Source organism: Panicum hallii, chromosome 3 (assembly GCF_002211085.1).
Source record: "Panicum hallii strain FIL2 chromosome 3, PHallii_v3.1, whole genome shotgun sequence".
In the NCBI taxonomy this organism is placed as follows: Eukaryota; Viridiplantae; Streptophyta; class Magnoliopsida; order Poales; family Poaceae; genus Panicum; species Panicum hallii.
The window spans coordinates 22,340,208-22,367,645 of NC_038044.1; the positions used below are offsets into that span (position 1 = coordinate 22,340,208).

Genomic DNA, 27,438 nt, shown 5'->3' on the forward strand with positions numbered 1-27,438 from the left:
GCTGCAGACCCAACGGACAACGGTAGCTTGCGAGTCTGCAATGCGTTTCTCCGTACGTCTGGTTGTTGTAGCTAGAGGGCATGCCTGCATGCTAGGGCAAAGCAAGCATTCAATTGACACAACACTGTTGCTCCTCCTCCAAGGAAACAGTGAAAGCTAGGTATGGGATGCATGGACCGATTGATCGATGGATGGATGGATGGATGGATAGCAAGCAATCCCATGCAGTGGGGTGTAGACTCTGAATCAGATCAGATCAGAGCAGAGCGTGCGTCCTCATGATGATTGAAAACCCCCTAACTTCACGGACGAATGCCAGCGAGACCAGTTGACCACAGTCACATCATCTCATCACATCACAGATCACACGCTACGCATGCATGTCCGATGTCTTGGCCCTCGGTCAGATATTCAGATGTGCTTCAATATTTTGCGTTTGCAAGCGGTAGAAGAGGGATGAAAATTAGGGGGTGAGAGTTAACAGTAGGAATTCATATGCCCATGTGAGTGTTGGAGTTTTAGTCTCAATCTCTTATTATTTAGCTTCTGATGAGATTGAGATGGGAAGTTGAAGAGATAAGAATTATACTTTTTTTGTTCATGGTTTTGGAGGTGGCAAATTGCACCATAAAGATTTGTTCGGGAGGATTTATTCTGACTTCGACTTCATCTGGTTTGCTCAAATTGAGCTACTGTGGTGTGAGATCGTCTCATAAGTTTGAGCTAAAATAACCTAAAAGTTAGATGAAACTATTTCTTTACCAGCTTTGGTTTCACTAATAAAGCTGTTTTGGAAGAGGTCCTCGCAAACGGGCTCTAAGTCAGGATAAACAATTATGATCCATTATATTATAGCTCTTTATGCTAGTTGTATTGCGTTCTTCCTCGGTGTTTTCTTTGCGTTTTCTGCTAACCTACTTACTAGTCTTGCGTTGGCTATCCCTGAGTGTCCTTTGTGTATGGTATCTACTGAGACCTGGCAATTCTGAACAACTCAATGCAGTAGCAGAGTAGGTTATGGTGCTTCAACATGAAATAAAATGGTGGGGGTATTTTTTTTCTTTTTGCACATAATAAGCTTGTCACTCTCAGTCTCTCCGAGGGTCAACGGCTTTCGAATCAATCAAATGCTGGATCAATCCAGTCTCATGGGACGCAACGCAAGCATGACGCACTTGCAGATATCCAACTGCATCGGACTCATATCGTTAGCAAGACTACAACCAACTGTGTTCAGCATACACTCCGTGCCCGTCATCAGTTGGCAGCCGCCCATTCCGATGAAAAGAGTCACGTCGGCCGGCCGGCCGGCCACTTCCCTACAAGCTTCCCGGCCAGCCGGCCCCGGCCGCCGGCCTAGCTAGCCTCTCTGCAGCACCAGGAGCATTGCGTTGGCTGGAGAACTTCGCTTGGTCGTCGTCGCCAACACTCAATCGCCTGGGATTGGACGGTTGCTTTTGCTTGGATCCTCGCAAACTGTCCTGCAAACTTGGTTAGTTTGATCCCTGACGAACAGGCCTGCAGCTCTGATCTGATGAGCAGAAGCAATGCATGACGTACGCATGGCACTGATCATGGCAGAGGGGAGTGTGCGCACACACGCTCCTGCAGATCTATGCTAGATCTCTAGGTGACGGAAGCGAGGTGAGGAGTGCCCCGGAGAAGTGGTTTTTCCTTTGGCCTTTTGGGGCCAGGCATGGTGCGTTTTAACTCTGACTGCATGTGTGGAGCGAGGGGTAGGGAGAGAGGAGCCAGGGTTCCTGCTGGCTGCTTCTATGTTCTCTCTCGCAAGAGTGGATATGGAAGAATGCTCAAACTCTATTGATCACAATCATCGAGTACATATACACCGCAGCCGTGTGCGTCGCCAACAAGCAGATCCTAGAAGCTAGGGACGTGGCCGATGGACCAGGATTACAACAGATAGGGCCAGAAGACCCGGTAAAAGCTAACAAACCTATAACCGATCATGATTAGCTAAACCAGCTTTCCTACATCTCTGAACCTTGGAGGATAGCGTACGTGATGCAAATATCCTAGGATAGCAATGTCATCGTTGTCCTTTTCCTTTTTCCCTCATCCTAGCTACTTTGAGAAAAATAAAATAGTGACTTGAAAAGGTTGTCAACATTGGCATAGTAGTTAAAGTCTAGCTAGTTTGTAGTCTGTACTACGCTGCGCTGCAAAAATCTAATTGGTTCAAAATTTTACATCACAGCAAGACCATTTTCAGGCTATAGAGAACATGCTTTTGAATTAGATATGTCATTGGGAACATGTGAAGCTAGACTAGAGAATTTTGGACAGAGTTGGTAGTGCGGGTTGATATGGAGCGTTGGATATTAGATGAAAAAGTTCAGCATTTTTTATTTTAGGCCTGCAATACTTCTACAATTTTTTTTCAAAGAAACCTCCTCTTCGGAGAGGGCAGGGAGTTCCTGCTATTCGCTTATGAAGAATACAATTAACCGGGTTTATAAGAAAAACTGGACCCAAAGATCACACAGCTACATGGTTTATTAGAGAAAAACCTGTAAAAACCTGAACACGGCAGCTCAGACAACTAACCCGGAGCATCCCACTAGCACTCAACGGCAACCCACAAATGATGGAGCCTACCGCGTGTCCTCATTGCCGAGCTTGTACAAACGTGATAAGCAGCTCCGCTTTCACATGGCGGACATCAAGCAATGCAACCGAAGCACCACCACATACGCATGGCCTGCACCACCACACCAAGGAGAAGAAAGCAGCGCGTCATCGTTGTCCAGCTTCGTTGCGAGACTTCTACATGTCTTTTACTTTTCTGTCGAGTTCTTTTTTCTAAGAACATTGTACTTCTTAATTTTGTTTTACTTTGCCATGAATGCCAGACATCACTTTCAAAAAGAACTACACCCAAAGTTGGAAGAACAAAGAAATTAAAGTCCTTCAAGAAGGAAAACATGATACCGAAACGTGCGTTACGTCTATAATTTTGCGTTTCTCACAAAACAAGCCTACAAGTTTGGACAATTAGGGATAACTGTTCATAACTAGTAATAAAAATATCTAATGTTGGTGATGATTGAAGTTCCGAGTTAATCACTGCCCAAGTTCTGGATGCAGAAGAATTAGTAATTGTGATCTGCCCCAGAAAGAATGACTGGAACTTGGAAGCACCAAAGACTAAAAAATTACAACTGGAGGGGAAAAGGTATAACTAGATTATTGAAATAATAAATCACATGGCTTTCAGAGAAAAGAAAACTTCTTGGGCCTTCAAAATCCGGGAGCACATGTTCTAAAGGACGACGACAGACAGACAGACAAAGCTTTTTGTTCCCTGGACAAATCTGCTGATGGGCCATGGGCCTTCATCAGACTCTCACCTAAAAATAGAGCCCACAACGGTATGTCTATACATGCAATCCCTGCTTAATGCATTTCAGAAAACATGTCTTCCGATAACTTCTGAGAGCCTCCCATTCTCATTGCTCACTATTAGGCTCCATCCTTTTTTTTCCCTCCTATATTAACATAGTTCTTGATCGTCGTCGCTTTCTCCCCAATAAAAAGAAAAGGCAACGTGAACCAGAAACAGGGAAGGCCAGATCTCCACCGTCCAGTTGCGATCAGATGGCAAGAGTTGCATCCAGCTGTGCTGCCATCCTCGCACAAAGGTGAGAAATCAACACTGCCCTTTAATTTGTTCAGGTAAAGAAAAAACTACCCTTTGACGCAGTAAGGACCGGGCTTGCATGCATCGTTCAGGAGGGGCCTCTCTGCGGCGATGACGGTCGCGGAGGAGTCCGTGAAGAAGGTGGAGGAGAAGGCGGTGAAGCTGGGCACGGTGGCCAAGGACATCGCCAGCGCCATGGCGACCACGACGGAGGAGAAGACGGCGTTCTGGGAGCCGGACCCCGAGACCGGTTACTACCGGCCGGTGACCGGCACCAAGGAGGTGGACCCCGCCGACCTGCGCGCCGAGATGCTCAAGCAGAGGATGCTGCAAGACTGAAGCAATCCTGGTGTCTTTTGGTGCAGCAGGCACGGTCTGTCCCTGATTGAAGATTACCCGGTGAAGATGGCTGCCTATTATTGGCCATCTTGAGGACCCATTTGGGAGGAATTTCGTGTAATTGATTGATGTAGGAACTAATCTGGCTCTTGCTCAGTTAATGGAGAATTCCTGGGTTCAAAACATGCCTTACTACACTCCACGAGATCTCGAAAGCATTATTGGAGGTACATCAGATATGCGTGGAGAATTCCGAGACCATTCGACAAAAAAGATGAGAATTCTGATCCGTAATTTGTATCGGTAATGCTCAGGATAGGGCGTCTGATGCTCCAACAAAAAATCGGATGTCCCAACCACAACGATGATGTTGCGGTGAGATTTTTTTATGCATAATTTTGTTGTGATGGGTACGCGTTGATGTTGCAGCAGGAGAGATGTTCCAACTCCAGTGATGAATTTGTGTGGTACATGTACAGTCGCTTTCTGTGCTTTGCTCATGTGGTCGTCTGAGTCTGATGCGCACATCATCAACAGTGAGAGCACAGAGTACCGACACTAATAACAGCACTCGACAGACCTTTCGATCCACTACCCCGTTGCATTCATGCTTGGAAAGTGAACTTTCCACAACCACAAGAGAGCACAACTCCATCTTCTCTACAAGAAAAAGGTGCATTGTGTTGTTTGGTTTCAGCCATGAGAGCGGAGTGGCATCTTTTGTTGGAAGTTAAGCTGTTCTGCATAACCAGACTCTTATGTGTGGAAATAGTTCAGTTAGATGCCGTCTAATTTGGTGTGTAAGCTCGAAGAATTTCACCCTTGCAGATAATAGTGCGGACCTAATTTGCAAAACTGTCTTGAACGTCATCAATGATAGTGTCCCCCAAACCAACCCACCCCCTGTACAAGGAATATTAATGCTAGCTACTTAGGTGTATTTATGGGCCAAAAAACTTGTTCGGTAGGGCTCTTGTTCCTCCTAAAATAACTTCGGCTTTATCTTCAATGATGAAGCAACTTTTTCCATGGAGCTAGAGTCATTTGGCAAAATATTTGTAAAACAGCTTATCAGTAGCAAAGTGGTTAATTTTATGAACAATTAATACTCAGGGAGCGAGAAGAAACCGGTGAAGGCAGTTTTGTCGGCTCCTTCACTTCAGTGTAAGCCGTTTTGGGATTTCGTGGAGGCTTTTTGTGTGAAGCCATTTTTTTATCCGTTGATAGGGTTTCCTCGAAAGTCATTGGGGAAGTCCTACCAAACAGGACCTAATTTATTAACACGAGTATGAAGTAAATATCCATTGGTATTTTAGATTCACTAATGCAACAGGCCTCTTTTTACAGTATAACTGCAACAGAATTCCTTTTACTTGTACCAGTTGCCAGACTGAATGATGACTCCATTTTCTGAAAATGGAAGTTCATAGACATTTACCTGTGTTGTACTGACAAAAGCTGTTATAGTCGAAATACATGAATCTTCACTTTGTTATGCATAATTGCTTTTCAATTGAAAGCTGTTGCGTTAGAAATCATTGAAATCTCTAAGGTAAATTTGAAATCTTAACCAAGATGATCTTGTATCTGACTGACCCTTCTACACTTTGCTTTCTTTGGGATTGTGACAGAACATGCTCAGTTCTTGGATGACTTCCAGGTAAACTTGTAGTGCTTGAACACATTGCGAACTTCTGGATTAAGCTTCCTACTGAGTTCTTTGGGATCAAAGCACTCAGATGATAACAATATAATCAGAGACTTTTCTATCTTCTGAGCAATCTGGATTCTAGAACTCTTCGATATCTACAAATCTTCAGTTACTTACTTCCATACTAACCAAATAGATTCAGTCTTAAGCCCACTAAAACTTATCAGTAAATGACCAATTTTCTTATTAATGTTTCTACCCGTGCATTCATATACCATGAAATCCACTTTCTTCTAATGTTTTATGCAAAAACACAAACACACGCCAACCAGTGGCTAGTCCAACACTCCAACTGGTATGGCAGTCACCTTATTTTCAATGACATCAGGCCATGACCTCTCAGCTGTAAGCCTTAAAAAATGAATACAAAACCAACCACAGCATTTTTTAAGTAAACTGACAAGACAAAAACATAGAAATCTTAATCCTGAAAGGAATCGAAGCGTCATATTAAATGATCCTTCTGAACATCAAAACATGAAGGTTCACACTGAACCTCCTAAAAGTACAGCATTAATCTAAATCACACAATCTGACAATATCTGAGAAGTCCAGAGGGAACTGATAAGGAACTAGAAACACTACCAAGTGACAATGACAAACTAGCTAGAGAGCAGCAGAAATTACTGTTTAAAAGCATTTACAGAATGTTTGATGTCGACTATGGCAGAATTTTTTTCATTATCTTCCAACCTAAGAGAAAAGAAACATTTTAAATAAGTTATACCCTCTCTCGAGGACGAGAGGGCACGATTTAATGAAGCCTTCAACCAACTACCAGTCTACCATAACAGACAATCAAAGCACACCATCCAAGCCATTGGATTCAACTAATGCAACTTCACAAACTCATTCGGTCGCCATCCACATGAAGTTGACATCACAAGGATAGAGCATAATTTCCAATGGGAATTCATAAGGTCTCTCTAAACAATCTAACATGATACATGACATCAGGTTCTTTCTGAACTTGCTATCGATTCTCAAAAAGTTAAGAAGTATAGAGAGGGAACATATTAGGTACTACAGACATTAGCAAGTGATAATTGTGAGGTAGCTAGAGAGCCGCAGAAATTTCCATGTCAAAGATAATACTGTTTTATACTATGCAATTTTCCTTGCTTCTTGAAGAAAATTGTAGATTCCCAAAGGAAGAAAAATCTAGCAGTGGAAATCACTGTAGCAGCAATAATGTTGTGCCGCAAACATTACTCTCCCTCTATCTCTCTCAACAGTCCAAAAGCGAAACTTCGCTTCTACCTGAAATAGCACACTAATGAAGCCTTCAACCAACTAAAACAGACAATTAAAGGACATCATCCAGACCCGTAGGATTCAACTACCACAACTTCACGAAGTGTGCTTAGAGTAACCTGTGGCCGATTGTGAGCAGTATACAAGGTTTAAAATTTGAATACACTTCTATTGAATTTTTGTCCTCTTATTTCATTCGAGTAACTTGATATATTCTTGCAATACAAAATTTGTAGCAAGTAGCAACTTTCCTCTCTTTTTTTAGTGGGAAATTCGAACCCACTTCTAAAAATCTCATTCCTTTTGGAATCATGGTACCAACGAAATGTTGTTCTTGTAGAGTAAAAGATTACTGATTTAAGCTTTCTCAACGTCTGTAGACAAAGACTCCACGGAAATGGTAACTAATGAAGTTTACAATGAACCAACCACAAAGGTAACTGAAGCACAGCATCCAGAACCATCAGATTGAACAACCACAACTTAGAAACTCATTCACATGCCACAGACATCACAAGGGAAAGATCATAATTCTCGTAGACTTATAAAAAAAGATTTGAAAGGTCTTAGTTGCTTCTCCAGTTGTCCCTAAACTGTCTGAAACATTGGCGAAACATGAAATCGAGTACTGAACTTGCTATTCCATCTCACATCTAAAAGCTGGGACCTTTCACCTTTCCTCTCTTTATTAACGCATCTACTAAGCATCTAAGACATACATCGCTAGCGGTAGTAGCTTACAGCAGCAGTATCATTCAATCTGCAGAAGCGGAATTCTAAAACGCACCTCGCAGGCGCAGCTTGGCAGTGGCGGCCCCCGGCTTCAGCATGAGGAGGTCGTTGCAGTCGAACCCGCAGCCGCAGGTGGGGCACTCGAGGAAGTTTTCGATTCCGAAGTCGGCGGATGCGATGCCGACGGAGAACTCGAGGTTATCGCCGCTGCGGCTGACCTCGACGATGTTGAGCCAGAAGAAGAGGACCTTGACGGAGACGCCCTGGAGGTTGTAGAGGTGGTCGGGCTTGATCTTGCCTGTGATCTTGGTCTGGTAGCGGAGCGAGTAGGAGCCCTGGATGGAGAACTCGCAGACGGATTTGCCCGCGCCGGACGCGGAGGCGTCGAGCGTGGCCGTGAAGGCGCCCGTGGAGTTGTCGAGGGTGTAGGCGACCACGCCCTTGGGGAGGATCCCCGGCGGGAAGTCGAAGTCCGCGAGGGCCTGGTAGGCGGTGGGCTTCGCCGAGGCGGCGCCGCACGCCGCGGCCGCGGCCGCGACGGCGAGGAGGAGGAGGCGGAGGCGGTGCGGGAGCATGGCGGATTTGGGAGGAGAGCGTTGGAGTGGGGGGCTTTGGTTTGGTTTGGTTTTGGAGATTTTTTGGGGGCGTTGGGAAGGAGCCAAGGAGGTGCGGTCTGCAGTGTGTCGGTTTTAAACGCCGGGTCCTGCACAGCCTGGTCATCTAATCCAACCTGCTGATGGCAAAGAATCTGCTAGCAAAGTGGAAGAATTTTTCAACATCAATTTAGACAAAATGGAATCAAACAAGTTTCGATTTACCAACTAAAAATAGGTTGCCAAAACTACTTTACTAGAAAAGTTTCCTCGAAACAAGTGTGTCACACTATATACCAAGCGTTGTTATCATTTTATTCAACCAATTAGTTTACCTAAGCTGTATACATTTAATGGTGTTGGACGGTGTTGAGGGTAGAAGCCGGAACTTTTTCCATTTATCTAAAAATTAGGTTACTTTAATTTTTCCGAATTTTTAAAATACCCGACAATAAAGTACTACCCGAGGTTTATCGAAACAGAAGATGTAGTTTTCCAACCATAAATAGAAGATGTCTTTTTCTGTCCTACTTGACTACCATGTAGCAACATTCATGAAGATTCGAATGGACCTGCAATTCAATTTTGCTATGCAATGGCAATAGTCATACGTATATAAGCACAGACTTAAATTTGGATGAGGTCATTGTTCCGAAAAATTTGTATGTAATTCCCAAAACCTTGGCCAACTAAAGCCAAAAAGAGAGGTCTTTTATTTAGTGGAATGCATGTGAAGCCAGAATAGTACATGGCATCCTTTCATGGGCAGGCTCAAGAATATTCTTGCACCCTTCAACAGGGATTAGCATCTCCACACGCAATCCTGTCGTGTCCCTAAGATTGAAGGAGCATACCCGTACACTTTATAATATGAGCTCTCTATGACTACAACCCAAGCAAACCTAGCAATGGTGTGCCGGGGATATTGGACTGCTGCGAGCTTTTCTCTACGGGTTACGTGCAGTGTTCACCGACGGTGAAAGCTTTGAGCTGAACTGCTGAACCTAGCTTCTCGCCGGTTCAATGTTTCTTTCTTGTTCCTGAAGAACCCTATTCAATGTTTCTGACTGCATGAACTCCTAGGTGGATGGCCGCAGCTGGGACGAGCGGCGAGTATGGAGCCGCGACGGGTCGCACGTCGCAACTCACTGACTGCTCCTACGCACATCTGCAACTATAAAATAAAATGGTTTTGCGTGTGCACGTGAAGCACGCTGAAAGCTACATGCTCTCGCGTGACCTGACACGTATCTACTAGCGTGGCTTTCTCTCCACCCTTCTCCGTTTACCTCACCCCAAAGCCGTAATTAAACATGCTCTTTTTCTTTCACTGGTTTTCCAGCAGTGTTTTTTCTTGATGTGATTCACCTATAATGAAGCACGTTCTTGACTACACATATAAATCGTGGAAATGCCAATAATGAAGCTAATTGTATCAACTGATGTAGCTGCGCTTGCTAGCTACTACTGATCGTATTATTTTTTATATATGCAGAAAAAATTACACAGCTTGAAGCAAGCTCTTCCGAGCACTAGGAAACATGGGAGATGAAGAATGGAGGGGGCGCGACAGGCGGCATGGAGGCCGGATGGGTGTTTGCGCTCATCTGTCTAACACTCCTCCATAGCCGTTAATAATGTAAATGGACTAACGTTCAGTCTTGTCTTTATTGCAGTCAATAGTGGCCATAATACTTTACCAGCTTTGTGGAGATCCCATTATTGAGATAGGGGCACAAAGGGAAAACAGTTGAGTGAGCACGAAAATGAAATCCAATTTTGGTAACCCGATCTTCTACCCTTAGATAAAGCTTCTTCCTTTGATAATTCAGAATTGGAGCAAGGTTTGTTAACCAAGAAATCGCTATTCAAAAATTTGTAGCTTAGCTTAGCGCAGCCCGCAATGATGCAAAGCTTCGAGTATCGACACTCAGTTACGCCTACAAAAAGAAAATGACGTGAACTTAAAAGGCAAAGAATTTTTTTTACCTGGCAAAAGGAATGCAAAGCTTTTGATCTGTCCATTTTACGAACAGCGTATAGTGCAAGTGGACGGACATGTAGGAACTGTACATGAAGTGAAGCTACATGCTTACACCTTTAGACCATACTACAATTTTAGACCAAGCAGTACACTGACACGTACAAGAAGGAAAGAGCGGGGGAAAAAATATCTGAATTATTTTGGAAACAGTTGGATGTTACATAACAGCTGAACTGAGGACCTCACTTGTTCTATGCAGACATCACTTGAACAGATAGCGCACAATATCTCAGAAACTCCTGCGATGGAGCCACAGCAGTTCCAGGAAGGCCAATACAATCACTAGACCTCCCTATTATTCCATTCCAGTCCTATTCCAACCGCGGCTTTTGCAACCACACGATTGTAATTTGTAACAATCAAGATCCTGATGCTCGCGGGTTTTGGCAGCAGCATCTCCTCAAATTTAGAGATTCCGTGAGTCTGAATTCTGTGTAAACTAATAAACGAGACAGGGCAAATGAACAGTGAAACCCTAGAGCCGCGATTTAGCCCTGTCAACCTTGGCAGCCTGCAGTAGTTTCAGGAATGAAATTTAGGGGATTAAATCAACATGAAAATCTAGTACGATAAAGGTTATTTGATAAGGATGCATAGATGCATCAATCAACTTAAGGAAATGGATCTCTAGGTCATTTACCAGAGATGCACCCTGACGAGCTCTAGCAGCTAGATATTCGCAGGGTTTAAAGAACTCCCCATAATCCTTTGACCAAGCCTCCAGTCTGTCGTACACGTATTTTGCGCTGAGTGAGTCAGCCCAAAACATTACTCCACCCCTGGTGTAAAATAGTAGCCATATGGAAGACTTACCAGTTAGCGTAGACATAGAAAGGGAAAACAATGAGAGCGATACAGAACATGTGATTGGACCTGTAAGAAGGGAAGCCCATCCCCATAATTGAAGCTACATCAAGGTCAGATGCTTTCAGAGAAATCCCCTCATCAAGCACTCGGCAGGCTTCATTCACCACGGGAAACAAGATTATCTCCACGATGTCATTATCTGTTAATTTCATCAGCTGAGGGAAAGCAAATCAACTGTCAGAAGTGAAGTGAGTGTCTTTAAGTTAAAACAGCGAAAGATTTACGATACTGTCATGTATAATGTAAAAGAGATTAGCATTTAAAGTCTAAAATGGTTGATAAGAGACATGAATACTCCAATCCTTGAAATTTTCTTACTTGCTATTTTTTTTTCAATTTTAGAATAAGGGGCAAGTAACCAGACAGTTTCCTTGCAGACCTGTTTTGTTACTTCCTCGTAAAGAAAGAGTGATATTTTTTTACTTGAATTGCTTTGGCATAGCATCTATTTTCTACAATTCTCAGCAATTCATGACGGCCTGTTCTGCATTTGTTTCGGACTAGAGAAATGGACAGAGAAAGGAATAAACACGTGCCTCCTTACAAGCAGAGCAAGATATAGCATACGACCTTAGGATCTTGCGTAACACCTCCCATGTTCCTTGATTTCTCAATATACTTTCTCAAATCAGGATCTTGTGAGGCTTTTCGCTTATCATCATAGACATAGAAGCCCTTACGAGAAGATTCACCTGAACAGCGTCTCACAAAGAAAAATATCACCATGAGCAGCAGCTTTTATAAGACCAAACTCAAAACGGACACAGTTTGAAGCAAATTATGTGCCGACGAATTTTTAGCCTAAGAACCTGTCCTGTTATCTTCAAGCAGAATCTGCAGCAACAACATTGATTTGTAGCATCGTTCAGGATAACTTTGGAAATATTGCTTTCTTGTGGCAGTAGCAACACCAAAGCCAACAAGATCAGCTAATCTGCATGACAAATTAACACAAAAGGAACTCGCTGTCAACTAAACAGCTAGCTGCCGTGGCAAAGCAGGAAGGTATTACAAGAGTAGTATTGAATCTGAACTGGATAATTAGGGATCTAGCCACTGCCTTATGTAATGCTAGTGATTCCGAAAAAAAGAAAGAGCAATACCACAAGAACCAGAGAAAGCGGCATGTAGATGAATTCTATACAGCTATATTAGGAAGAATCCACGCCATGATGCATTTTACATTACATATTTGTATTGACCCAACAACATTCTACTAGAAGGAAAGAAATAACGAGAGGTTAAATGTAAAACATGAAAATTATATGGAAATGTTCAGCCCACGATTCCTATCTAACCAGAGTTAAATACTGAAGAGTTATCAGGTTGAAGATGGAATAACTGAACAGAGTGACATGGAAGAAAATGAGGACCGCATGTGACAGATGGCTGAGAAGAAACAGTACTAGTGCAAGGACTGCATATCCCTACTTGGCATAAAATACAATCATTCTTTGTGAAAAGATTGAGAATCTATTTGGCTCTTACAGCATCAAAAGACAAGGCTCATTCTTGATTCTTCTAATGCAAGAAGCTGTTTCATCCAAATTAATTATAATGGAAACAGTGCATAGTTATGGACAATTCACAGCAGACCCCACCACTCCTGCAATCAATCACTAAAAACCATATTTAACTGCTTACCGGAAGGGCCCCATTGGCATTCCAAATTGTGTGATCACATTATCTATGTGATACACATCTAGACCATAGTCAACAAGAAAAGAAGCCGCCTGACCGTAAGGAAAGAACATCCGATTGACGGCAAAACCCGTGCAGTTGCCAGCAACTATTGGTGTTTTCTGTATCTTCTTTGCCATATCAAGCAAATCCACAATAGCTTGTAAGGAAGTCTGATGGGTACGAACTATTTCCAACAGTGGCATGACATGAGCTGGACTGCAAATTATGGATCAATTAGATACATGGGTCGAGAAAAGGGAAACAGAATGTAGGTGCATAACGCACTACCTAAAGAAGTGTGCGCCAACAATGCGATCCTGAGAACCTGTCTTCTGGCCAATTAAGTTCAGGTCTATCGTTGAAGTGTTTGTCGCAAATATGCAATTATGATGGCAGTACTTCTCAAGGTCAGAAAATATTTTCTGCTTCAGCAATATATCCTCAATAACTGCCTGCACATGTAGCCATCAGGATTATTGTCTTCTTCTTCTTTTTGAATAAGTAAATACTTCAGGTTAGGTAGGCTAAGGATGTGATGAATATTAAGTTATTCTACAAAAGAGCAATGGGAGAATATCTACTTTTGAGGCAAGAACATAATTACTGCTATGTTACTGCCAAGACTGAAAGTGTTTCGCCAAGTACCCATTACAATCTTTTCCATCCTTAACCCTCCGACAATCAATATATTTCTTTTTTCTTAGATGTTTGCCTACTGATGATATGAGAAACATTTAACTAGTTGAACCTAAACACATATTAACTTTTTCTGAATCCACCACTCATATAGGTGACAAAGCTGCATAAGCAGTGCTATCTCATAGTATGTAAATAAGAAAAAGCTGAACATAGATAATGGATGTACCTCAATGACCAAATCTGCATCTCTGAACTGTTCGTAGTCCAGAACACCAGATAGCAGAGAAAATTTCCTTTCACAGTCCTCTTTGGTAAGTTGTCCCTTTCTAACAAAACTCTGCAGATTGCCTGGATAGGACAACAAACTCCTGAGGAACTATGAAGACAATCCCAATAAAATTTTGTGAAATGGGGAAAAAAGGTCTACCTCTAACTCTGTTAATGCCTGCAGATAAGAATTGTTCATTTATTTCTTTCAAGATAACCTTGAAGTTGTTCAATATCAACACTGCGGCAATTCCAGATCCCATTAGACCACCCCCGACAATAGCTGCCTTTTTAATTTTCCGTGGTGTCAAACCTATGTTGGTAATATTTGGAATCTGGTGGTGATAAATTGATATGGTCAGATAAATAAAAACTAGTAACATGGATTCACAGAACAGCTCTCTAAGAAAAGCATAATTACCATGTTAATTTGAGATACACAACTATATACTATAAAGATACTTGAAAAGGAGCTTACTGGAATGACAAAAATCATGCAACTACATTATAAACATCCAGAACTGAACTGCAATTTCAGACCAAAACTTAATTTATACAAATATAAGATAAAATGAAAATAAATAAAATTACACCACTTTATTCTATTTGAACTTGAACATAATTGATTAAAAAACATGAACATGGGCAAATTCCCAAATTTACATACTTAAAAAGGATTTAAACTAAATAGTAAATACCACTAACTTCTGAGTGTAACTAATAACATGTATGAAAGCCGATAAGTTGAAAAAGCTTTTGACTCGTAGTTCTACCAACCTTTGAAGTAGCACGCTGAGCGAAAAAAAAGTGTCTTAAGCTTTTGCTTGTTTGAGACTGCTCAACCATTTTTGCGGAGAGCGCTTCCTGTTAGAAAACAAACATATGCTGAGAACCACCTGGCAGTACTTTAAAAATATATCAGCTAGTTGTTTACCTTCATGAGGCCAACACGAGGCCCACAGACTATTCCCTCTTCAATAACATCAATGCAAACTATGGGATGTTGAACATTAGGAGCCTTCTTTTTAGTTTGAACTCTTGCAAATTTAAGGACATCCTTTACTTCCACAAGATCTGGAAGTCTATCAGTTCTGTAGAGACTCTTGAACCATGGTTTCTTGTTTTCAACGATTTCCAGAGCCCAGGAACAGGCGGTGTTGACCAATTCGTTAGCTGAAGTTACAGCATCAACTAGACCGACTTCATGTGCCTCCCTTCCTTTTATAGCCTTTGAGGTCTATTAAGATAACACACTAGTACAAGGTCAATAAAAGATTAACAGTCTCATGTAGGTTTCTGTCATGACCAAATTTGCGACTTGTTAGATAGAAATAATCTTACCAACATCATCTCAAGGGCTTTTTGCAGGCCAACAAGGCGGGGAAGCCGTTGGGTTCCTGCAACAAGTCATGACCTTCTACATTAAAAATGATAACGGAGAAAAGAAAGCAGACTGTCTCTGTCTGTTTAGCTGAGAAAGAAAAGCAAGGACAATAAATCCACCCCTTGGCATTATCTTATGTTGTTACAGCAGATGATAAAATGTAACTTTGAACATTACTAATTCTGAATCCTAACTATGTAACAATTAATAATTTTGTTTGGTGGGGTGGGGGTGGTGGGTAAAAATGTTGCTGTTTTAAAGGTTTATTATGTCCAGTACATGTTCTTTTAAATGAATATTGTAGCTACAGCAGGAGCACTTCAAAAGAACTTATGTTATGCTAGTAGGTTAGACATCCTGTTCCTTTCGACTTCTATGTTTCCATTGTATGGAGTTGTAGGCGGTGCATCCACTTGAACATCCCAAGCCTGTTTGGAGCCACTAATTCCAACAGTTATGGTTCCAATATGTGCAGCGATTTGTCAATTGCTGACCAAGCTGAATGGCTAGTATCATTGGGCATTGCTTTCAGACCCAGATCGATTTAATTCTACGTCTGTGACACTAATGCTTCCATAACCTATTCATCGTGGAAACCTGAATTTATGGGTCCTTTCCCAAAAGGAGATAGGTGCAGGGCCAAACATACTAATGTAGGTTGACACAGCACAAATAGGAGACTTTGAGCAAATATTGAGGCATTAGTGAGAGTAATATTGGGAGTTAAGATTACCTCCCAATCCAGGAATGATTCCAAGTTGAAGTTCAGGGAGTCCTAGTTGAGCTGATGGTGTCGAAATACGAGCATGGCAGACCTGCACAGAAAGAGGCGCATAATTTTAAGGAAAGGTACAACAAACTTACAGAAGCACGATCCAGCCAAAATAACCTAGGCATACCATTGCAACCTCCAATCCGCCACCCAGAGCAATGCCATCTATAGCAGCCACTGATGGTTTGCGAGCATCTGGTAGCAACAAACACTCAGTGCCAAAGATGAAGGAAATTTCCTGCTTCTTGACATGCGTGATTTAGAGCAAGATCATGAGAAGTTACCTTCCACTATGTCACTCAAGAAATCAATTGACATGGACCCAGGCTTCTCGTTTTCTGGTGATTCAAAAACACTGAGTTGTGGGAGTGAAAAGGGGAACAGCACAGTAGGCACACAACCTCATTCTTACTTGGTTTCTTTCCAAATGCAGTTATATCAAATCCGCCGCAAAACCTCCCCTTGGCACCTGCACGACATGTGAAACACTTGAAACATAGCACCAGCATGGGATGCTCGAGAATAATTCCTTTTTACCCAGAAAATACCAGTGAGCACAATTGCCTTGACATCGTTCCTGCTTAGAGCCTCCGCATAGTTCCTCCGCAAGCTGGCTATGACTGCAAAAATTGAAAGAGAGGGTCTATCATACATACTCGCACGTTCATGATCAATGGTTTCATGCCAAGCGGAGGAACTGGTTAAACCATCATACAGTTCTATGAGAGTTAAAAACAAACAATTTTTAGCAGTTGTACATAGCAAGTAGAACGTCACTACTGCTAGATTACATTATGAAGGCCGACGAACAGCAATTATGAACTATAGATCGTGTAGGACTGAACCCTCAGAGGGTGAGGCAACCGCCAAAGCTGGCAGAAGTTGATTTATTGCGTAATAAACCAAAGAAAGCATGTACTCCAAAGTCGGTGTTGGTCAAGAAACGGGAGTACATTCCGGATGCGCGAGGCAGTACAGCAGCACATACAGTGGCAGGCAATGGCACTGTTACTACATACAGCCCCACATGCGAGTCTGGATCACACATATATGTAACAGATAATTCCTCAAATGTTTACTGTTGCCGCGCGAAGCGAAGAATCGAATCCAAGTTCACTCCCGAACAATCTCCCAACCAGCTAACCCAAAAAAGAGGGGGGAAAGAAAGAGAATCAAGGAGCGCGAGGGGGGGACGGGGACAGGTCTGGGCCTCTGTGGGGTGAGGGGATGATTGGATGCATAGTACCGTCGAAAGAGAGGGCGTTGACGGGCGGGTTGGAGATGGTGATGACGGCGACGCCGTCGGCGCGGACCTCCATGGCGGTGGTGCCCTTGGCCATCTCCGGCAGCGGCGACGCGGCTGGGCCGGAGCAGGGACAATGCGTGGAGCGGTGGAGGGTTGACCAGCAGGCTGTGCTGTTAGCGGAACTCACCGACGGGGAGAGGTCCCTCTCATATACGGAATCCGTATCGCAGAAAGATGCGAAATGCGCAGTGTGGTGACGTTTCTGTTGATCTGTTCAACCGCCCGGGGGCTGGCGCATCACGCTGTGACGCGACGCTGACCGCCGGACAAGCCGTCGCCGTTGGACTAGCCGGAACCGACCGCGTCAGCGACTCCGCGCCTGTGCGAGAGCGGCAGGCAGTGGAAGCGACAGCTCCCCTCCGGCGCCGGGCCACTCGGGGACTGCATACGTGGTGTGGGCTGAGCTCGCTACGTGCGACGTGGACCGCGGCCTAATAGGCTGACTGGGCCGCTGGGAACGCTGGGTTGTGCGTTGTGAGCGAGCGGACGGCGATGCATGGGGATCCCGGGTTGGGCGTATTTGTAGGCGGGCATGGTTAGCCGATTCAGGATTTCAGGTGATCGTTTCCTACTGCATGGTTGCCTGATGGGCTCAACGATGGGGCAGGCAAGTCGAGCAGAGAACTCGGAATTTTTTTAAAAAAAGAGATTAAAAAAAACTAAAATTCAAAAAAGGGGTGCCAGTTGGGAAAATTTAGAGAAATGGGTGCCTCCCGCCCGCTGAACGGGCGGGACGCGTGGGGCCCGGGACATCCCGCCCACCCAGCGGGCGGGATGTCACCCGAGGGCCTCTTCGCAAATAATTTCTTCGCGAAGAGATCCCTGGGAGGGCATCCCGCCCAACCAAAGGGCGGGATGTTGTGCTGAGGGGCATCCCGCCCTTTGGTCGGGCGGGAGGTCCCCCCACCGGCTATATAAGCCCCAACCTGCCCCAAAAATACCATTTTATCCAGCAAAAATCAGAAAAAAGAGAAAGAGAGGAGAGGAAGAGAGAAGAGGAAGCGGCGAAGCCCTGTCCACATGTCGATTTTGAGGTATATTCTCGTTCTAGCCATATAAGTACTTGAAAATAACTATAATTTAGGAAATATTTGTTAGAGTAGTTATGTTTTGAATAGTTTTAGTATTTTCATCTGTTTTTAGTATAATTTATAATCTGAATAGTTTAGAATCTATAAAATATAATCTGAGAGTCGCTGAAATTTAGGATCGTCGTTCGTTGTGTATTAATATGTAGTATAACTAGTTTATTAATGATTGACAGATATGTCTTCCGAGAAGGGTATTTTCAGTATATATTACGGAGAAGGAAATGTGATTTATGGGCCGAATGGGGTAGATTTAAGTGAATTCAACTGTGCGGTCAGAGGAATTACCAGACCGCACGAGAGGACATTTGAATCTCTATGCAACTGGTTAATGAGGGGATTAAGGATTAATCAGGAGACACACACTGTGAGTGTTCAATGCGTCATAAATCATACCACTCATGCTTTGATCTGAGAGCTGATGCCACTTGCAAGCAACGAGGACTGGTTAACTTATCTGCAAAATGCAAGTCATTGGCAATGGCCACTGGTACTCCTTGTCAGTGTGCACCAGAATCCTTTGATAAATATTGAAGCTGCTCCGGAGGATGAAAATATTGATGAAGAAGTTGAGGAGGCAAACATTGAGGCAGGTGGGACCGCAGCACCTCAATGCGTGGCTGATGAGGGGGAGAACATACCCTTCATTGTTGAACAGCTGCAAGACGAAGAACGTGAATTGGATGAAGCAATGAATGCCGATTCGTCTGATGATGACGATGATGTGCCTCAAGATTGGGTAAGCAGCGACTTCAGTCATCTTGTCGTAGATGACGGATGTAGCTGGCCTTCGGATTGCAGGGAGAATGAAATTATCCAGGGTGCAAGGTACCACTCAATTGAAGAGGTGAAGGAAGCTGTTAAGTGCTGGTCTCTCTCTCTTATGCGAGAGTTTAAGACAGTCGAGTGCAAATCTCGTAAGTACGATGTGGTATGTGTGAAGGATGGCTGTCCATGGCGGGTGCATGCCTACAAGGGTAAATGGAAAGATTATTGGGAATGCTCCATTGTCACTCAGCACACTTGTCATTTGCCTGGGGTGCAGAAGAGCCATCGCAACCTCACGTCGCAATACATCGCAAATGAGATGTACGGGACGATAGTAGAGAACTTGTCATATGAACCAAAGTCTATTATCAGGTACATTCAGGAAAAGTACAAGTATACCATCTCATACAGCAAGGCGTGGAGTGCAAAACAAAAAGTGTTGGAGATGAGGTTTGGTACGTTCGAGGCTGCATATGATAATGTTTCTCGAATGCTGGCCGTCCTATGTCAGAGAAATCCTGAAAGCTACTATGACCTGAAAACTCTAGACAGAGGAGAAGGTCCGCCCCACACATTGCAGCGGGTCTTTTTCAGCTTGGGTCCATGCATTAACGCATTCCATCACTGCCGGCCTATCCTGTGCATCGACGGGACCTTTCTCACAGGAAAGTATAAATTGCAAATGCTGACAGCTATTGGAGTGGATGGAAACAATCAATTGCTGCCTGTTGCTTTTGCTTTTGTTGAGAGTGAGAACGCAGACAGTTGGTACTGGTTTCTGGAACGGGTTAAGCTTGCAGTCGTTCGGGATAGGATAGATGTCTGCCTAATTCATGATCGTCACGCCGGCATACTGAGGGCAATTCTAGATTTGCAGCAGGGGTGTGTGGAAACCGGAGAGCCGCCCAAGTGGCGTGATATTCGCAGTAGGTGGTGCATGAGGCATATCGGTGCAAACTTTTTCAGGCAATTCAAGAACAAACACCTTATGGATATGTTCAAGAGACTATGCAAGGAAACGAATCAGCAAAAATTTAACAAGCAGTGGCAGAAACTTGATGAACTGACCGGGAAGAAAAGAGCCGAGGACGCATCAAAAAATATAACTGCACAGGATGAAGCAGAGGCTTTGTGCCCTTTGCCAACAGATACTGCACGTACTCGCAGAAGGTCTAGGTCAGCGGTGAAAAAATTTTCTGAATGGATTGAGAATGAACCTAAGAAGAAGTGGGCGTTACTTTATGATACCGATGGTGCAAGGTACGGTATAATGACCACCAACTTCGCCGAAGTTTACAATTGGGTGCTGCGAGGTGTTCGTGGGCTTCCACTGGTTGCAATTGTTGAATTCATTGTCCGCGGGTGTACCGATTACTTTCGGGAGCGGTTCACTAAAAATCAGGTATTCATGCGAGATCCAGACAGAAATTTTGGATTCAAGGTAACAGAATATATGACTAAGAAGGCAGAAAGCGCCCGACTACACCATGTACGGCAATGTGGAACACAGCAGCTCAAGTTCGAGGTATCTCCTAAAGACAGGGCGCGACATGGCATGAGACGTCAAACTCCTGTAAAGGAGTGCATTCTCAAGTTTGATGGAACTTGTTGTTGCTCATGCATGAGACCCAAGTTGCTGCACTTATCTTGTTCTCATGTAATGGCTGCTTGTGCGGATATTGGACATTCTGTCGATATATATGTTTCACATTACTTCAGAAAGGAGACAATTGCTAGCACCTGACAGTATGAGATCTATGGGTTCCGTTTGGTTGGATCGTTCACTGAGACAGCGAATCATGTTATATATATTCCAGACTCAAGATCATCATGGGTTAAGAGAGAGCGCCGTCAGTCGCGGCGTATTCGTAATGATATGGATGAGTCAGAGCTCCGTCCGAGGATACAACGCTGCAGTGCATGTAATCAGATTGGACACACGTATAAACGTTGTCCAACCAATGATGCTGGCTCCAGTTGTGCTGAAGCTGGCCCTACAGGTGATGCTACAGATGGAAGACCTCCGGTTGCATCAAGAAGTGGGAGACGTCGCCGATCGAGTGCTAGTACGTCATCAGGCATCATTTAGTTGTAATTTGATTTAAACGTTGTTTGCTCATATGTAATATTTGCTGCGTTGAGATTCTATCATATCTGGATACGTATTTGTAATATTTGCCGCATTGACTGAAGACACAATATTTGGATTCATGTATTTGTAATATTTGTAATGTTCATTATCATATTATTTTATTTTTAATGGCTTCATGTATTGTACTATCGTAATATTTAGATTCTACGTACGAGTTTTAGATACCGTAATCTTTTTCGTAAAATTGAAATAAAATTTTATATGCATAAATCTTATAAAATTGAAATAAAATTTTATATGCATAAATCTTCTTCGTACGAGTATGGCGAATAAATCTTATATTTCAAAAAACTCTGAATTGCAAATAGTTTCTGAAACAAAAAATCTAAGAAAAAATATAGCAAAAATGGAGCATCCCGCCCAGTGGCCGGGCGGGAGGCCTGCTTCAGGGACCTCTTCGCGAATAAGAAAACTTTTCTTATTCGCGAAGAGGTCCCTGGAAATTTTTTTTGAGCCTCCCGCCCTATGGTTGGGCGGGAGGCTCCTTTCCGCCCGTTCAGCGGGCGGGAGACACCCATTTCTCTAAATTTTCCCTATTGGCACCTCTTTTTCGAATTTTTTTTAATCCCCTTTTTAGAAAAAATTCGAGAACTCGCGCGGTTTTCCTACGCGGCCTTCTAGCGACTCACAGCCTGGGCCGTAGCAACGGCGGGCTGCTTCTGTAGCGTGGGCTCGGTTCGATCATTGAGAGGTGGACCGCGCGGTGCTCTATGCATGATGGGCTGACTGGGCTCCGCGACAACCAGAATTTCTCGGGCGAAAATCTTGAAACCAAACTGGCACTAACAAAATGATATTATCAGGAAAAAGAATTATGAGGATACAGATAGCCTGCTCAAACTGATTAAATTTTAGACAAATTTACAATTTTCTTTTTTTCAACCCATGTGTTTCTTTTAAGTGGTATGATAGGTGTTTTGGTGATCGATCTTGTCGATGAGCTTAAGCTTTGGTCCAGGTGTCAAACACTTGTTCAAAGCATCTTCAGCTAATTACTCGTATCTTATACTTCAAAGTAATTTTCTCTTTTCACAACTAATAACTATTTTTACATTTTCAGCGATAGTTGTTGGAGTAGACTACCAAAATCCAGTCACTGGGAGATAGAGTAAAGGGATGTATCCCCTTCATTTATGTGAGAATGAGATGTGTTTTGATGATTACAACAAAATTTTGGTCAACGAGGTCTCCTTCTCTCAGTTGGGGGCGGCCTTTGATTCGATTAGGACAGCTAGCCCTAGGGTTGTAGAGGCCAGATCCACATATTGGGCCGAGGGATCTGCAAATGCTCAAGTTGATCTCAACCTACGTAACTAAGACAGGATGTTATGGCCCTGGCACTCAGCATCTGCGCAGTGCGCAGTGTGGCATGTGCCCTACTGATCGTAACTTCAATTCAACCAACTGACTGAGTTTCTCATCACCTTTGTCGAATTTGGCTCACGCTACGGTTCTGCTTTCACCCAAGTCAAGCCGAAGCTGGTCCATTTGTAGTCGATATTACAAAACAAGCCGAGAAAGATGGCTACTCAAGCTACAAATTTGAAATTTGTTTTTCTTTTCCTCCTTTCTCTTTCTCTTATTGTTGGTTGTTTCGTTAATCTAGTGTACATCAATGATTTCTGATCATGTCTAAAACAAAAATTATATCCACTATCTAGGACACAGGCACACACTACTGTAGAAACAGGTCTTCGGTTTCTAAAATTTACCCCGGTCATCGTTAGACCCAAAACTAATGATGGCATTAGTCCCGGGTCCAAAGACTAGGGACCGGAGTGACTTTTAGTCCCAATCCCGGTTGGAGCCACCAACTAGTGCTAAATGTCCATCATTAGTCCTAGTTAGTGTTACCAACCGAGACTAACGGATCCTCCCAGGTTAGTTTATAGAGAAAGCATCTCATTTAGAATTACATGTGTTGCATAGATAGGGTGGTAAGAAGACTACACGCGAAGCAAAGCAAGAGGCCTTAGGTTCAAGTCCTGTGGATTGCGGGTGGTGTGATGCTTGTCAATTATTTTTTAACTTTGCTGCACACCCTCTAGTCCCGGACTATCGATTTCATTTTGAAAAGAAGGAGCGAACGCAGCACACACAAGTGTTTGATACATTCCTGTCGCGTACATAAATCCAAAGCTACGTCAAAGGTATTGTGCTCATTCGTCGACGGACGCCGTTGTGTTCGTTGGAGTGTTCCGATGCCGTGATATATGTGCCCGGCCTGTTTATTTCTCCGTTGTGACCAGAGAGACATACGTGCGTGCGACGTCGTAGCCGCCGCATCGAGGACTTGTGCACCCTCGTATTCGTTGATCGGCTCGATGTCCTACAGCCTACACTCTACAGCAGCAGGCAGCTGGGAGCCGGGCCGGCAGGCAGGAAACCAAGCGCCCGACGAGCACGAAACGAGGAACGGGGATGATGGCTTTGCCATCCCATCCGAGGCCGCCGTGCAACAAACCCGCGTGCCCCGCCGGCGGTTTTGGCCCGACCTCCCCGCGTGATCTCTCTCCCTCTCTGCGTCTCCCCCGCGCAAGGTGCACGAATCACGAAAGAACTCGTACCAAAAAAGGGTGGTCAAGGCGTGGGTGGTTAGGCGGCTGTCCCCGTGCACAACGTCCAGGGTTGGTGCCAAGCATATCGAAAGGCACATTAATTTGACCGTATTTTGTGAAACAGGAAGAAGCTATATATGACAACTTTATATCCAATAGAACACAGAACGTTCTGAAGATAGTACAATATAATCAATCAAATCAGATTAATACATACATTTTGGATGATCAGTATCGCAATTTAGAAAGCTAAGTGCAAAGTACACCAACAGAGCTAAGTTGTGGATACCACGAAACCATGACCCCTGAAGATTGATTATCACTTTGTCAATAACTGGAAAGCCGAGTAGTGGGTCACTACTCTGATGTAAGCAGCAAGAAAACCAGTCAATGATCTAGGCGATGTGTTTTATACCACAATTGCAATTTCCACAATCTGCATCTTCTGGAAGCTATTGACCAAGTAACACATACATGCTCAGAAATTATTTACTACCCCTGAAGGCCTGAGCCAAATGTGTAACTGTAAAGCTTCCATCCTAGAAAGTTGGCCTCCCATATTCTTATCTGCAAACATGTGGAGTTCTGGACATTCAATATGGTCCTAGCAGCACAAGCCAGCATATCTATATTCTATCATTGATTTCTGCCCTTCGGGACTCCTTTATATGAAGGGATATACACAAGGTATGTACAAAGGCATGGAAATGGCAACGAAGAAGAGAATATGCATCAGAAAACTTAAAAAAGCACACTGCATTCGGATCAAAATAAGTGGCAACTTAGATTAGCATGACAGTGCAGGAAGCCAGGAACTCACAAATTCTGCACCGATGATATCTATGGAAGATGAAAAGGTGTTAGCCTGGTGATACCGTGTCCTAATCTGAAATGGCAGAGGCGCTCCCATATGTACTCTTCTACCAGTGCTACACATTTTATTCCATGGGGGAAACTGAATAGGACGATGGTGAAACAAAGAAGCTCCATGAAATTCAGATCTCACATAAATGTTGAGTGAAATAATCGAAGGTTAATTAACAAAACAAGCAGAAACAATAGAAGACATGTTCTGTGTTTTGGTTGCAGCTGAATGACAAGGCATATATATATTGTCAGAATCAGACAGCTTGTGTGGAATGCAAGATGACCAATGAATTTCAAACAACTGCAACTTGCACTGCGGAGACAGACCTCACCAGGTACACATCCACCAGCCTCGCCACCAAAAGATAGCTCTTTGCCTCCGCATTCACTAAACACATTCCCCACGAAATTCATCGGTCATTGCCTGCCAGGTCCTGTTGTGGCGACAGACAGAGGAAAGAAAGAAAATGGAAAGATGGAAAGAAAGGAAAAGGAGGATGCCTTACGGCTGCAGCTGTAACTGTGACGGCCGGCCAAAGCACGTCGAACGGGCATCGGTCCTCTTTAGATGCCCGTGAGTATGCCCCTGGCCTCGTCAATGAGGAGCACAGCATGGCGCCCTGGTGACGGTCCCAGTGAGCTCCTCCTGCTTGATGAGGGCAGCCAGAGGTTCAGGGAGTGTTGAAAAGCACGTAGCGCCCGCCACCAGCTTGTCCTTCTGCATGGCCGCTCGGTTAGACAAAACGTCGAACACCTCTCAAACGCTCTCCAGCCGGGCAGAGGAGCTTACAAATCTCCTTGGCATTTCCTTGAAGATGCTGATCCAGGCATGCTCCTCGCTGGTCGCCATTAGGAAGATGTGATTTTGGCTGCGACTGCTCACCAATCTCCGCGGCGCTCGTAGGACATGCGGCGTAGGCGCGCCACAAGATGCTCAATGCCGTGCGCGTTCCGCACGCTCGAGGCGGAGGCTAGAGGCAAGGGAGGCCACGATGAGGAACGCCGCGGCTGCGGTCCGCAAGTACGGGCATGAAAGAGAAGGCTCTTCCCTCGGCAGCGGCGGCGCAGGGCGGGCAGCCAAAGGACGAGAGGTCCCCCGAGGCGCATGAGAGGTTGCATGACGGGAAGGATGCATGCAGAGAAGTGATTGTGTACCGGATGGGCGGATGAAGGATTGACGGGCCCCTAATGGCGGCGTTAGCGGCGTAGGAGGAGGAGAACTGGTGGAGACAAGCAGAGAGCTCAGCAGAGAGGTGGCGGCGGCCGGCGGGGAGAAGAGCCGGAAGCTACAGAGAACAACACGCGCGGCGCTCCGAGTCTGTCGACTCTTAACTTTTCGCTGCCAGCTAGGTGGATGCGTTCCACAACGCAAGTGACGTGAGAATGTGACCGCACGACCTGCTGCAGCGTCTAGTCCACTGTGGTCTGGGTGCACGGAGCCTCGGAAGTTCGTTCCCGTCAATTTGCTGCGCTCCAGGAGCGACGTGGCTACACGCGAAGGCCCCAGGAGGAGGCAGGGTTTTTAAGAAACCCGGATTCCATTGGATCGTTTGGTCAAGGAAAAAGGAGAAACTTGTGCGACACTCATCTGATCTGAGCTTGATTGCGTTTAGGCTGAAAGCATCGCCTCATCCGAAAAGCGTACTACTCCTGCAACATTGCATCAAATCAAACTACTGATGACACGCGTAGCTAGCGAAGATTGCAATGATCGACGGATCGAGCTTGACACGAGTTTTTTTTTTCCAGAGTTCCGTGTATAGTATGCGTTAGTTGAGACGGAATAATGCAGTGGCGCGTGGTCTTTTTGTCAGTTTAATTTGGACTTGAAGAGCTAGCAACACCGCACCTGGAGGCGTGGCGACATTGGTCGGTGGATGCCCTCGGGCGCTGCCCGTCCGGCCGTCCCAAAGAGAAATTAAAATGAAGGCCACATGGTTTTCCTTACTTTAAGCCATATTATCATTTATACGCATGTACTTAATCAATAAATAACTAATACTCAAACCATACAGCAACATGTTGAGATAAATAAATGCAAAACTCAAGTGATTACCTCATTTTTATTTGAATATACTTGACTATAATTTGGACAAATTTAAGCTACGACTTGGATAACCCTTATTGTGGTTTAATTAGCATAAATACGATAAAGTTCATAATTTGATATTAGCCATACACAAGGTAGCATGATATATATGCTGCTGTGAGATTTACTCTATGTCTAATACATAGAGATTATCTTCAACGTGCGTACCCAATATCACTATTAGGATAAATATGCGTATATAATTGCTATAATCCATATCTAATATTGGCCAGGTATCATGATATATATGCTACTGCGCGATCTACTCTATGTCTAATACATGGAGATTATCTTCAAAGTGTGTACCCAATATTAAGATATGGAAAATGATAAGAGGTCTACACCTAAATTGGTGACTACCCAAACCACAATTAATTTCCAAATATGAGGTCCACACACATACAAGTATCAACTTGTTTAAAATATTTTAGCATTTATTATAATTATTATTAAATATAACCATGATGATTTTGATTTGCACTTTGTTGTAAATTAATCAAATCTATGATTTGTACCATGTAGATACAATGACCACCAAGGAGTTAACACAACTCGCACTTGATGGACACAACTATCCAGCATGGTCATCGGACATGAAGATCACTCTCTCGTCACGCAAATTAATTCAAGTTCTTAATGAACCTGAAGCAGGAGACCCAAATAT

The 27,438-nt window shown here is 43.9% G+C and overlaps 3 protein-coding genes and 1 long non-coding RNA gene across 6 annotated transcripts; 1 reads left to right on the forward strand and 3 right to left on the reverse strand.

Annotated features, from left to right (window-relative positions):
* The first annotated feature begins 3,200 nt into the window (after nucleotides 1-3,200).
* Nucleotides 3,201-4,221, forward strand: LOC112887568 (protein SENESCENCE-ASSOCIATED GENE 21, mitochondrial-like). The gene is made up of 2 exons (XM_025953763.1): nucleotides 3,201-3,662; nucleotides 3,754-4,221. The coding sequence occupies exons 1-2, from the start codon at nucleotides 3,619-3,621 to the stop codon at nucleotides 3,998-4,000; spliced, it is 291 nt and encodes a 96-aa protein (XP_025809548.1). The 5' UTR covers nucleotides 3,201-3,618; the 3' UTR covers nucleotides 4,001-4,221.
* A 3,255-nt stretch (nucleotides 4,222-7,476) lies between these two features.
* On the reverse strand, nucleotides 7,477-8,351 carry LOC112887639. The gene has a single exon (XM_025953874.1). The coding sequence runs from the start codon at nucleotides 8,270-8,272 to the stop codon at nucleotides 7,742-7,744; it is 531 nt and encodes a 176-aa protein (XP_025809659.1). The 5' UTR covers nucleotides 8,273-8,351; the 3' UTR covers nucleotides 7,477-7,741.
* Nucleotides 8,352-10,289: 1,938 nt separating this feature from the next.
* On the reverse strand, nucleotides 10,290-17,439 carry LOC112886630 (glyoxysomal fatty acid beta-oxidation multifunctional protein MFP-a-like). 3 transcript variants are annotated; one of them, XR_003227409.1, is made up of 18 exons: nucleotides 17,193-17,439; nucleotides 16,495-16,566; nucleotides 16,359-16,415; nucleotides 16,231-16,284; nucleotides 16,074-16,141; nucleotides 15,908-15,989; nucleotides 15,132-15,187; nucleotides 14,725-15,027; nucleotides 14,568-14,654; nucleotides 13,951-14,125; nucleotides 13,750-13,871; nucleotides 13,173-13,336; nucleotides 12,846-13,100; nucleotides 12,011-12,135; nucleotides 11,738-11,893; nucleotides 11,208-11,356; nucleotides 10,975-11,113; nucleotides 10,290-10,845 (listed from the first exon to the last, which is right to left on the reverse strand). XR_003227409.1 is itself a non-coding variant. In XM_025952582.1 (18 exons), the coding sequence occupies exons 1-18, from the start codon at nucleotides 17,284-17,286 to the stop codon at nucleotides 10,810-10,812; spliced, it is 2,160 nt and encodes a 719-aa protein (XP_025808367.1). In that variant the 5' UTR covers nucleotides 17,287-17,421; the 3' UTR covers nucleotides 10,290-10,809. The 3 variants fall into 3 exon arrangements, 2 of the variants coding, with proteins under 2 accessions (XP_025808367.1, XP_025808369.1); XM_025952582.1 differs by having other exon boundaries at nucleotides 11,772-11,893; nucleotides 17,193-17,421; XM_025952584.1 differs by lacking the exons at nucleotides 10,290-10,845; nucleotides 10,975-11,113 and having other exon boundaries at nucleotides 11,222-11,356; nucleotides 11,746-11,893.
* Nucleotides 17,440-24,029: 6,590 nt separating this feature from the next.
* Nucleotides 24,030-25,960, reverse strand: LOC112887093. The gene is made up of 3 exons (XR_003227487.1): nucleotides 25,476-25,960; nucleotides 25,192-25,403; nucleotides 24,030-25,073 (listed from the first exon to the last, which is right to left on the reverse strand). It is a non-coding gene; the product is annotated as an uncharacterized LOC112887093 (long non-coding RNA).
* Nucleotides 25,961-27,438: the final 1,478 nt, after the last annotated feature.

What these genes read in the sequence shown, in the direction of transcription:
- LOC112887568 (XM_025953763.1), top strand. Translation starts at nt 3,619, where the DNA reads ATGGCAAGAGTTGCATCCAGCTGTGCTGCCATCCTCGCACAAAG. An exon ending in GCTGCCATCCTCGCACAAAG is followed by an intron (nt 3,663 to 3,753) that starts GTGAGAAATCAA and finishes TGCATCGTTCAG; the next exon opens with GAGGGGCCTCTCTGCGGCGA.
- LOC112887639 (XM_025953874.1), bottom strand. Translation starts at nt 8,272, where the DNA reads ATGCTCCCGCACCGCCTCCGCCTCCTCCTCCTCGCCGTCGCGGCCGCG.
- LOC112886630 (XM_025952582.1), bottom strand. Translation starts at nt 17,286, where the DNA reads ATGGCCAAGGGCACCACCGCCATGGAGGTCCGCGCCGACGGCGTCGCC. An exon ending in CTTGAGTGACATAGTGGAAG is followed by an intron (nt 16,142 to 16,230) that starts GTAACTTCTCAT and finishes TGTTGCTACCAG; the next exon opens with ATGCTCGCAAACCATCAGTG. An exon ending in GCGGATTGGAGGTTGCAATG is followed by an intron (nt 15,990 to 16,073) that starts GTATGCCTAGGT and finishes CTTTCTGTGCAG; the next exon opens with GTCTGCCATGCTCGTATTTC.